The sequence below is a fragment of the Pseudochaenichthys georgianus genome, chromosome 6 (assembly GCF_902827115.2).
Source record: "Pseudochaenichthys georgianus chromosome 6, fPseGeo1.2, whole genome shotgun sequence".
NCBI lineage: Eukaryota > Metazoa > Chordata > Actinopteri > Perciformes > Channichthyidae > Pseudochaenichthys > Pseudochaenichthys georgianus.
In genome coordinates this window covers 17,883,981-17,896,516 of record NC_047508.1, presented here as the reverse complement: position 1 = coordinate 17,896,516, position 12,536 = coordinate 17,883,981, and the positions used below count along the sequence as shown (strand labels likewise).

Here is a 12,536-nt window from a genome sequence, read left to right as displayed (position 1 = left end):
ATCTTCGGAGTCCCCCTAGCTTGATGTGTTTAGAGCTGATGATTGCTTTCAGTTGTAAAGCCTTACTGGGGCAAAACAGAAAGCGTCACATTTTTTCCTTACTAAAACTGAGGCCTGCTGAATTGAGGAAGCTTGCAGACGCACATGAATCGGTGGTATGGCAGTGGACAGAATAGGGGCTTTTTTCCAGGGGGGTTTGTTGGTGGTGGTGAGGAATGTCAGCATCTGTGTTGGGGATATTTTCTGTTTTATAGCTGTTTTCTCAGAGATCTGTGGTGAGAGAGCAGGGACTAGGCTGCTGTCCCGGCCTCTGTACCTCATGTCTGTCCACGTTGGCAGGAGGGTAAGATACCAAACCAGACATAGTTCCTAACCTGTTAGGCCCCAAGCCTATTTTTCAGGTCTGTCAAAATGACATTTCCAGAGCAAATGACCATACTTCTAAAAGGGGAAACTTAATAATATTTTTTCTCAAAGTAATGATAAACCTGTGAGTTGGATGTAGAAAAGTCAGAATCAATATAGATGTTTTTTATTTGAAAGAAAATTCAGATTGAACATTGATTGTGTATGCCTTACGCTCTTGTTTTGTTTCGACAGTGCTCATGTGTATGACTCTACTCTTGTTTTAAAGTCCTGCTCACAAGACAGGATGCTGGTATAGTTGCTCTATAAATATCCACAGTAGAAGTCATGTGCTTCTTCTACATAAAGGATATTATTTAATGGTACAACACTGTTAATGTGATTGCTTTGTATACAAAATCTACTGATATAATAATAAATATATATAGTTAAAGTCAAATAATACAAAAACAATCGCATTAAAAGCCAGATTGAAGAGGTGAGTTTTTGTACGTTTTCTGAAGGTGGTGAGGTCAGTGCAGTCTCTGATGGGTTGTGGTAGTGAGTTCCAGAGGGAGGATATGACCCAAGGGCAGTAAAAGCAGAGGAAATGATGTGGTTAAAACTTGATAAAAAGTAATCTCTCTGAATTATGGCAAAAACAAGATTTTCCGCTCCGGGGTTGGTCTGTCTGCTGACGTGGGTCATGTTTCACATGGAGGTCTGCCTGGTGGGGTGGATGCTCGTCTGTGAAAAAAAGCAGACAGATGAGAGGGAAAGGTGTTGGTGGTAGATGTGCAGGGGTATAAACTGACAGGATGTTTATCAGGAATGCTGTGGGGTGACCCAAGCCCCCTGCAGCCACATAACAGACCTGTGATGATGTGGTTTTTAAAATTGCACTCTGGAGGCCTCTAACTTTCCCTGCTGAATGTGATGGTTACAGGGGGCCTTTAACTAACTTTAATACATCTACAACATCAATGTTGTAAAGTATTAAGTTAAACTGGGTTGTTGGCTGCTGTAATTATTTAAAGTAAAATTGTGTTTCCCTACCCGACAAACACATTTTAAGTAACATAACATTTGGGACTTCTGCTTGTTAGCATTCTTGCAAGATACGGAGATTGCTAGCCTTGTATGCCTAAATGTCGAGCTACTGCCAGCAGCTCGTTAGTTTAGTTTAGCAAATATTGAGGTACAAGAACGTAATTGGTTTAAAGTTTGAGGACCTTTTTTTATTTATCAATACTTTATAAAGAAGTGTCTTAATATCTTTTTTGTGAATGGGATTTGCGTATAAATGGGAGGTTGCCAGCCCAGCAATCTAACAGAAATAAGATACAAAATGTGTTTTTTATTGCCTTCTTATAAATAAGATAATATACATTTAATTAATTTTGTTATTTCATCACTTTCAAAACATTTGAAATATCATTGTCCTGATATTGATATTTTGAATAGTTTCCAATAGTAATGTTAACACCATACCGAAACTTTCTAACAAGCTTCTGTCTTTCGGTAGCAGCTTCATAGCCTAGCATAGGCTATATCTTACCCAACTGTGAAGGAAAGCAAGTTATTTAAGTCAAAGGAAATCATTTGAGTTAAATTAACATTCTCCGTCCTTTTCATGTTTATCCAGTAGATTAGCTGATGCAAAGTGAGGAGATCATTCCCCACGTCTCCTGAAAACAACGCTGAGAGATACAAACGATCATCAACGGACGCGTGCTCGAATACACATGAAACCGAGGAAATCCTTCTTTTGCATCTCAATCAATTGTCTATGAAGACAGTGCTTCACTTTTGTTTGCATGGGGGTGGATGGAAGGAGAGGAGGGAGCAAAAAGGAGGGGGTGTTCCTCCTTGACCCCTCCTCCTCACCCACTATGTGAAAAAAACTTGACCAGCCCCCTTCCCATTCCCATGGATCGTATTACGGGAGCTGGGAGACATCTGCTCCGCCACTAACAACGGAGCGCGTCCCCGTGTCTCAGACCTGCGACCGATCCCTCTCCCATGGTGCCCTTTCCTCATGCTGCCCTCTTAGGCTACCCACAATTGTGATAACTCCGTTTATTTGCGCCGCGATCATGAGGAGCCACATTGCATGTCCCATGCTGTAGTTCCCCCCGGACAGAACCCATTCCCGGCTCCATCCCTACACCGCGTCCGAGAGGCGAGTAGCGGCGGCGGAGCGAGCGGCAGCCCCGGTGCCATCGAGCAGTACATTTCTTTTTGTCTGTGCGCTCCGCAGGCTGCAGGCTGACGGCTTTTTTGGTGGCTTCGCATCCCCTTCCGCTGCTGGACTAGATTTTCGTAGCAAAGGACAACGAAAGGCGGATGAACAACACACAGATCTCCATGTCTGCCGTTTGATTTAATCTGCGTTTTGTGTCTTTCCGGGAGATTTTTCGTTTGTTTTTGACACCATGGAGTCGGTGGAGAAGGAGTGTGGAGCGCTGGGTGGATTATTCCAGGCCATCGTGAACGACATGAAGGTAACACACACACACACTCACGTTTACATTAAAGTAGACAGGGATATTATCTGACCTTTGTGGTTGCACGGTCGCATATTTTTACTGCCTTTGTCTCTTATACCGGGTCCTCCCCCACTAGAAACACCGCTGCAGGACATATCGAGAGATGAAACATGTTTCCCTTTGTGTTATTTGCATAATGTGCAGCAGGTCTGTCAGGCACTGGATATATTCAACAATAGGCTACTTAAAACAAGGAGTCAGCTTGTATTAAACTGCTATCTAAAACTGAAATCAGCAACTAAAATGTCTATTTTGGTAGGACCTAATTGGTGGTGGCTTTATGTGTTTGGTTCAGGGGTCAACCCAACATGAGTAGAAATAGTTTATTATTATTAACAATTATTCGTTATTGTTTTTCTGAAAGGAAGGGAAAAAGAGCTGTCACAATTGGGATATAATTACAATGTTGTTGATCTCAGTGCAAATGTTCTGGGCTGCCATTTGACCCCAAACAACTGTTCCCCCCCTCACCCCCCAGCCGCCAAGGTTTCCTAGATTAAATGTCAGACTCAGAATGATGCTCTGATAGAAAATAAGCGGTTCCATCACCACATCCTCCTGGACAGAAACAGGCATGAAAGGTTATTGATTGCATTTCCTGATATTTGGCCTTGTGGCAGGAAACTCCACTTTACCAATACGTAGCTCACTGAACATTTAAACCAGGCCTTACTTTAGTAACGGAGTCGCCCCACCATGCATGTTTATTCTTTAAAACATGAGTCCCCCATCATTCTAAATAATTTCTTGAGCAGGATATAGATGCTTCCCATTATCTATTTCACACTGTGTTCGTATGTGTTGGGGGAGGGGTCAAGTCAAGGAAGTGGAACCAGGGTGGTCTGTTGTTCAGCACAACAGATGGAAAGTGTGAACTCATTCATCAGGCCTGGAGGCAGCTCCCAGTCAGTCCCCTCATTGTGCAGGATGCTCATGCTACTAAGTGTCAATAAGAGTGAACAAGTCGAGTATCAGGCGGCACTTTCCACCTAACATATTTATTATTGATTGCTGGCTCACAGGCTGTGGTGCTTCTGACTCACTATTTATGTCCCTGCGTTTATCCAATGAAATCAGCTCTCGGCCATTGGAAGCGCCGCTTTGGTTTCATATATGTCCCCTTTGTGGTGTGCTCATAGGCCAGAGAGGGAGAGACCGCCACTCTTAGAACGAGGCAGTCTGTGTATTGATAAGCAGTGCAGATGAATGAGACTGAAGCCCTTAGTCAGCACAGTGTCCATGTCCCCTGTCTGAGACAGACATCTGACCTCATTCCTTCCGCCTGGCTGGTCCACACAGGCCTGTCAGAGCAGCTTTACCCCCCGGGAGCAACGCAGCAGCACGGCTTTCCTGTGCTGATCTTGCGGATTGTGAACAATGTTACAGTATAGTGTACAATTACCCTCATGATACTTAAACCCTACACTTGGAGAACCAAAAAAACCTTTTTACAGACTGTACTGACAACATGTGATGATATAAGCACCACCTGTTGGTGATATAACTCTGACAAATCTGCAGGAAAATAAGTAGGAGGCAGTGGCAGAAAAGGACGACAATGACTCAGCTGGATTACATCAGCAATCAAGATTTAGGTCAGCCATGGATGTGAATATGGATGTGACTCCAAGCCTCCGTGTGTGTGAAAGCAACCACCTTTAAAATGCCCTTGAGCAACGCTGCGCGCCACCTCCGAGGATAATGGTTTTGACCCCGCCCCGCAGTGAATGGCATGGAAGGAAGAGCCTTTCCTTCTTTCCTTCCTCTGTTTGCACCCATCACCTCCCAGGGAGCTGCAGGGTGTGGATGAGGAGAGAACTGCGAGTCCCACCCTCCCACTGCTGTGTACATGTAGTCTCTCTGCCTGCTCCTTCACCCTCCTCCCTCAGCTGTCTTGGCAGCGCATCCCTGCTCCCCCCGGGAGTCACAGGCCACACAAGCTAGTTAGACACCTGTTGGAGTGCAGACAGCCAGCCCGGGAGGATCATGGCAAACATTTTGTAGTGTTCAATGGCTCCTTACATCACTTTCTAAGGCAGAGAGTTAAACAGTAGATGTTACAGCAGAACTTATGAAGAGCAAGACTGTTTTTCAGATTGCAAACTGACTATAGTCAGGATGTGCGGCCTCTTGTGGCTCGTCTCCATCTAAGGGGCAAACGTGGTTTATGCCCTTCATCTCCTTTCTCCAGGGCTCAAGCTCTTGCTCTAATGGGATCTAGCCTTGAATGTGTTTTACGTTTGGCTTCTGCTCTTGCAGCTCAAGCCTGCGTGTGATGATCCTTGGGTAAATCTAATCCAGATTTTTCAAACACCAGCCCTACTACCTGCCCGGTGCACATAAATACTCTGATATAAGAGCGTATGCATGTTCAAAGGATATCCAAACATGTGAACACACATACCAGCCCACAGCACAGAACCAGGGTGTGGAGGGCATTTAGGATGATTGAGGACAATTATTACATAAGTACACTGAGACATTAAGTTAACCTTTTTAAAGATGAGTCAGAGCACGGAGCTCATACGCCCACCTGTCTTTAACCTCAGGGTGAAGAGCCAAGCTCCATCGTGTTTTTCTTATTTCAACTTTGTGTTGTATCCTGTCAAGGAGCTTATTATGTATTTTTAAATATGCAGTCATACTGTGTGTGTGTGTGTGTGTGTTTGAGAAGCTATCCCTGTGCACTTAAATGTCCTCGGAGAGATATTTGTTTGACTCTATTTGTTTGACTCTTTCTTATCAGAGCTCTTACCCTGTTTGGGAAGACTTCAGTGCCAAGGCCACAAAACTGCACTCTCAACTCAGGTGAGAAGTATTTCCAGTAAATGGTGAAACCTGGATGCTAAAAGTATTTAAGCAATATATACAAACTTGCATGTGCCATTTTATTTTCAGGACCACAATTCTGGCAGCAGTGGCCTTTTTAGATGCCTTTCAGAAGGTGGCGGACTTGGCCACCAACTCAAGAGGTAAGTGGGAGGTTTATTTTATTAATACAAGCTCTCATACTGGGAAGACTGAAAGAAGTGGTGGGAAAAAAAGCCAGATTGTCCAAATTCAAGACAAGAATGGCCGCTCCAAAAAAGTTATTACTTATTGTAGGTCGCTTTGGATAAAAGCGTCAGCTAAATGCAATGTTGATGTTCTCCTGACTGGCTTCAGCAAGACTTTGATTGACAGATTGGTCATCCATTCACCAAATAATCCATCTTAACTGTTCCCACATTTTGAAAGCCTACTAGCAAATCTTACCCTGTAGAGAAAATACTACAAGTACATGAATTGTGTATCAGAATGAGTTTGCTGCAGAACTATAATGTAAGAAAACTATTGGACAGGCAGTGTGTCGCCCCCAAGATGCTATCCTGCCACTCTGAGATGGTCAAAGTTGGGATAGCTCTGGCGGTGAGGGTGGGGGGGTGCAGCTCAGTGAAGTGAAAATCTGAGCTTATTGTTTCTTGGGTCTTAATGAGGTCTGCTGATCTCCTTTGTCACCCTGCTACTGGCAGCAGACAGGCTGGCCGGAGAGGCGGCTGTTAACACAGATTTCTTTGGAGTTGATCGTAGAGAGCCTTATGTAGGTCAACAAAACTGTACAAGCGTGCAAAGTCTCCTGACAAATGCAACACAATCACACAAGCATAGACGCACACAGACACACACACAGATATTCAAAGAGTGACAGCTGCTAGCCGGCCACCTGACCCGCGGGTCACATGCCAACATGCTTTTAAAGAGTTAGCACTAGCACAGCCCCCTACTGACCACTTACTGATGCAGCGACTAAAGAGGCACTTCTTCCACTGTGTTCACACATTCTCACCAGTTTTACTCCCACAGCCGGGCCAGTAACAGTACAGTTTATTACCATGATGGCGTACATCGACTTTAAATGATTCCCGATGTGAGGGCAAGATGAAGAAAGGTAGACTCGGGTCAACCCACTATAGGAGCTGGCAGCCTTCCTCAATAAAAAGAGGTACAGGGCCATACTTCAAAGGAGGAGAGTACTGTAAAGAAAGTTGAACAGCAGAATGATGGATGGACCACAGTGAGATGAGAAGAGGGGTGCACTGAGTTTTACAGCGATAGATGCATAACATCCCTCAAAGTGTGTCACTCATACGCCCTCTCACTTTTCTCTGCTGGACATTAATTGTAAGATTAATGTCACAGACTGAATGAGTGGTGCAGAGAACTCTGCGTGATGAGACTTTGTTTGAGTAAGAGGAAAAATGAACCTGGGTTTAGAATGTTTAATTGAGACACAAATTGATGGGTAAAAAATGAAGACATGAGGGTTTTTTTTTTATCATATAAAAATCGAACTATTGACGGTCTATGGATGGGTCGTTGGTTTGCTGTCAATTGCCACTTTGGTCAAAATATAAAAGATGAATCCTAATAGTTTTTCTAAGAACCTGAGTTTTTATCCAGTGCCAATGGTTTGATTTGATTGGTCCAATTATTTATTCTATTTTAGGATGAATCTATGCTAAACTAATGGTATTCGCTTTAGCTTGCTATGCTAGCATTAGCAGTTACCTGAAAGCAGCACTCTACTGAAGTACAGCTACCGGCGTGGCTATTAACTTTTAGTCTTTTTTTTTTACTGATGGCCATACAAAATAAGCAATTTAAAGTCACCATTTCTAGAGTTTTTTTTGTCTACTAATTGCTTGTTTAGGTCTTAGTTGATTAATTATTTTAGAACGTTTTTTATGACTTTTTTTCTAAGAAACGTATCGGAACATCTCATGCTAACACAAGATTTAAAGTGTTGCTTTTGTTGTATTTGTGGAGAAACTCAGTTACATCGACTAATTGATAAAAGAGTGTTGATTGACTAATCATTTCTTCAGTCGAGGATAGACCTAGTTATTGTATGCCGAGAAAATATCTTTAAAATAATTGAATATAGACCGACTCATTCTGCTTATGGAGTGTGGTCGTAGAACGTAATTTGATGTATCAAATGTTCAGCCCACAAATTGAATCAACCAATATAAACAAAACATCTTTGTTCATAGTGGCTTTTGTTTTTTCCGAAAATGATTCCATCTAATTCTGCATTGTTTGTGCTTTTTAACAAGCACATAATTTCATTCCCACTTCTCCTGTGGGGAGCCATGTTAGTCATTGCGTGCTTGAACCCCAGCAATGAATTTAACGGAAGGAATGTCGATATTTACTGGAGCTGGCCATCCATGGAGCTGGCTCGTAGTGGGTTGGGATAACCTTTGAACCCAACGCTGTGTGCTGCACGGAAACTTGTTTAGAGTTATAATCAGGGTAGGATTTTCACCGACGGCCATGACGGCCATGCTGTCATTGCCCCTCGGTCTGGCCGTGAAGCTAGGGTGACCAGACTGCACAGCATTTTCACGACTTTTGGTGCGTCCTGCAAATTGAGACGATGTCCCGCATATTTCATTTTGATTGGCTAAAACGCTTTTCTTTAAAATCAGATTCATCCCATGGCTGTTGAGAAAGCAGGGAAGGCTATCATCAGGGGGCTGTGTTTGCTGTCAATCAAACTGTAACACACGGCGGGTTGGTCAAGTGTTAACCAATGAGAGTAACTCACTCACACACACCCCCCCACCCCGCCAAACAACAACAACGAACGCAGGCGACGCAGCAGGTTATGGAACATGGAGGAAACTGAAACTACAGCTAAGAAGAAAAGAAGATGCACATACAACAAAGACTGGGAAGACACTTACCCGTGGGTGCAGCCAGTGCAGGGCGACTCTCAGAGAGTTTTTTGCAATCTTTGCAAGAGTAATTTTGAAATTTCACATGGCAGTGAATACGACGTCAAAAGACACAGAGAATGCGATTCTCACAAGAAACGTGTCGCTCAAAAAGAGACACCCCACTATATGGAGACATTCCTACTCAAACCAAAAAATGATGGTCACTCAGACAAGGTAACAGCAGCAGAAATAACCAGTGTTTACCATACAGTGCAACACTCCCATTCATACCGGTCAAATGACAAGCTAGCGCCGACCATGTTTCCAGACTCTGAGATAGTAAAGAAAATGTCATGTGGTCGTACAAAAGCAGCGTCCATAATAACAGATGTGCTTGCCCCTGCCTCTGTGGAGAGTTGTTTGACAGAGTCAAAGACACCAGTGGTTCTAGGTGACAAAATAGCCCACACACTGTGTGTGGGGGCCCACCTTCTGTTGCTGTGATGGACAAAACTGAAAGCTATTTTATTTGATGTATTATTATGTTTCTGTTCCCTCCTGGCCAGTGTTGGTTTTATTTTATCTATTAATTTATGTTGTGCCTACTTGTACAGGTAATACACTAGTTGAATTAAGAAGATGCATTTCTAAACACTTGAAGTGAATAATGCCTGCTGCCTTGGTTAGCCTTAGTTTACTTTTCTTTATTAAAAAACTGCATTTTGACTTCACTTTCTGCTCTGTTGTTATATATTTGTTACGGTTTTTCTTCCGGGGTTGGGGGGTGCTGTTTAGAGGGTGTCCCACATTGTCCCACACAACCATACTCCTTGTCCCACATTTGGTTTGTTGGGATCTGGTCACCCTACGTGAAGCCCCGAAAATAATTGTACGTCCTACGGCCACCATGGCCTGTGTGCCCCTGATACTGTTAACATTTCGAAGTTGCTTTTAAAAGCGTCAGAATAGTGGTTTCTGAACTGCATTATGCTGCGTTTACAACGGACGCGATGCGAATATTCTCATCGCTCTGACCGCTGGAGTTTCACCACGGCTGTCAGCTGTGTTTACTCCTGTCATTCAAACAGGACGTGCTGGAGAGGGGGCGGGGCTTATATCCATGTAAATACTGGAAACCAACTACGACAAAATTAACCTATTTTACCGTGATTTAATTGTAATAGACGTTTCAAAATGATGCCGAAGTAACTACATACTGACAACGGTTAGTAAAAACCATGCTTTGACAAGTGTGCAGAGAAGACATGTTTAACTGTTGTCTAGTTTCTGAACAGATATGAGGAGCTGTGAGGAGTTGATTAAAGAGACACACACACACACACACACACACACACACACACACACACACACACACACACACACACACACACACACACACACACACACACACACACACACACACCACACACACACACACACACACACACACACACACACACACACACACACACACACACACACACCATGTATACATCACTTCAGGGGACATTACATTGACTTACATGCATTTCCTAGAGACTTATCCTAACCTTAACCAACACATGCCTAACCCTACCCTTAACCTTAACCTTGCCCTAACCCTAAACCTAACCAAGTCTTCACCCTAAAATTAATGATCCCCCTCATGGGGACCTCCAATTTGTCCCCATAAGGGAGGCGAGTCCCCACACGTGACTATGTAAACAGATTTAGGTCCCCACAAGTATAGTTATGCTAGTCCACACACACACACACACACACACACACACACACACACACACACACACACACACACACACACACACACACACACACACACACACACACACACACACACACACACACACACACACACACACACACACACACACACACACACACACACACACACACACACACACACACACACACACACACACACACACACACACACACACACACACACTTTTGCATTTCAAAGTATTGCTTGGTCATACAGTTGAATGTTGGAGCTTCACAGTGCACTGCTGAATGATGTGTGTGCAGAGTTTGACCCTTGAAGGCTGTTTCTTCTGCTCTGAAATGGAATATATTTGTTACATATTAATAGAATTTTAGATTTTTTGATTTGATTTTTGATTTGTGAATGGGAGAAGTAGTAGATGGAAAAAATACCAAACACTAATTATTCAAAGTAGAGTATTTCATTGTATATACGGTAATACTAAGGAGGCATAGGCCTACAGTATATGATGATATAATGTTTGACATGGTTGATATTAAAAAAGTGATTTGTTTTCCATGTCATTCGTGTGTTTTTCTTATCAGAAAGTGGAGTTATTTATTTGTAAGCTCCAAATCCAAATGTTTCCCTCAATGGCCTTTGTGCCCTGGCATGTGGCCTTTGCGCCCTGAAAACATGTGTGACGCCAAAGGCCAAATGGCCTTGCCCCTAAAATGATGAAAATCCAAGCCTGGTTATAATCCTAAAATACATTGGCATCCAGATGTTCCACTCTTTCCTCTTGCTTTTGCACTTGTCTGTTCAGGAAACGGTGGTAGATAAATGGAGATTACTTGCTCACCGTTTAGAAAGTTTCAATTCCCCCCCCCCCCTGCCTTCCTTCACGTGTGTGTGGGTCTGTCTGCCTGCAGCGAGCATGTTTATCTCAGCGTCTGCACCGCCATATAGGGCTCATAGCGCCATGGGGGGGCTGGCCCTCGGCTGTGAACTATTGGCCCTCAACGCTGTCACCCCGATTCCCCTCTCGTGTTTGGGGACAAGCTGCAGCTGCTGGCACAGCTGGATGTTTCATCGCCATCTTCTTCTGCTTCCTTTAATCTACCTTTGACACACTCGTCACCCCTTCAACTCTCACACAGTCTCGCTCCAGACTGTTCACGTTTCCCTGCCAAGAAAAGCAACATTTCCCCTCGCTTAGTGCTTCTTGATTGATCCAGCGAGAGATGACGGTGAATGAAAGAGGGTTTTATGATTTCCTGTCCTGATGCATTTAGTTGTCTCTTAGCTTTTCATACATACCCCATAAGAGCTGTATTTGGGACCATCCCCTCCATTTCCACCTCATACAACCCCCTCTCATGTTCACATTTACGCTTCCTCTTGCCCCTGTTGTCCATTTTTAGAGTTTATGGTCACGGCCATGGCGTCAGTGTCTGTGTTTTATGAAGCAGCTGGAGGAGTCTGCTGCCAGGCGTTTTGGCACCGTGTCTGACAGCGCTGTTTCTCTAGGATTTGCTGATTGGATATATGTCTGTCTCTCACATCTGGGTACAATAAAGGCCTGCCGACCACAAAGTCTGTATTAGATCTATGTATTAGGAGAATGTTAGCCTTTTTGATTATAAATGTTTCAACAACCATCTTTCTCCGAGGGCTTTGTTTCAGTTTAGCTTGATGGCTTTTGGTGTGTCTCGGCCATATTCGTCCTTCATTTAAAATCGTTTTGTCTATTTGAGAGGACCAAACCCATGGAGAATAGTGGGCTCTGTTTGGTGGTTTGTTGTTGCTGAATGACATGTGATATAGTGTATGGTTGACTTAATGTTTTCCACTTTTGTACATGGTTGAATTAGGTAGAGGTCAAAGAGCCGGCATTTCCAGGCTAATGGTCCATCAGGAGATGAAATGCAGGCGCCATATTTTTCCCGAGAGTGTAGTTAGAGGGTGGGTTTGGCCATGGTTGGGGGTTGTGGTTGTAGTGGGATTTCCACAGCTCTGGATATCCAGGCTAGGCAGAGGCGTTTAGCTAATCCTCTTAGCCCCACTCTGTAACACACAGACAGAGACGGCCTTCACTTCCCTTCCTGATCAGCAACCCCCAGCTTTAAAAATTCACACTCTGGGATCACCGGTCAGACTGCGATGCGCTGCAAGTTTGTCCTCATCAACGCTGACTAAACCTCTCTCTCTTTACACATGTGTGCCAGAGAGCGTGTG

The 12,536-nt window shown here is 43.8% G+C and overlaps 1 protein-coding gene across 2 annotated transcripts in view; it reads left to right on the top strand.

The window, feature by feature from the left end:
- Positions 1-2,215: 2,215 nt before the first annotated feature.
- Positions 2,216-12,536, top strand: part of mtss1la (MTSS I-BAR domain containing 2a) — a 29,627-nt gene continuing 19,306 nt past the window's right edge. The window contains exons 1-3 of one of the 2 annotated variants that reach the window (XM_034085253.2): positions 2,216-2,849; positions 5,641-5,702; positions 5,793-5,866. In XM_034085253.2, coding sequence (XP_033941144.1) covers positions 2,781-2,849; positions 5,641-5,702; positions 5,793-5,866 — 205 coding nt within the window. In that variant the 5' untranslated portion in view covers positions 2,216-2,780. The remainder of the gene's footprint in view (positions 2,850-5,640; positions 5,703-5,792; positions 5,867-12,536) is intronic. The other variant, XM_034085256.2, reaches the window with a different exon arrangement.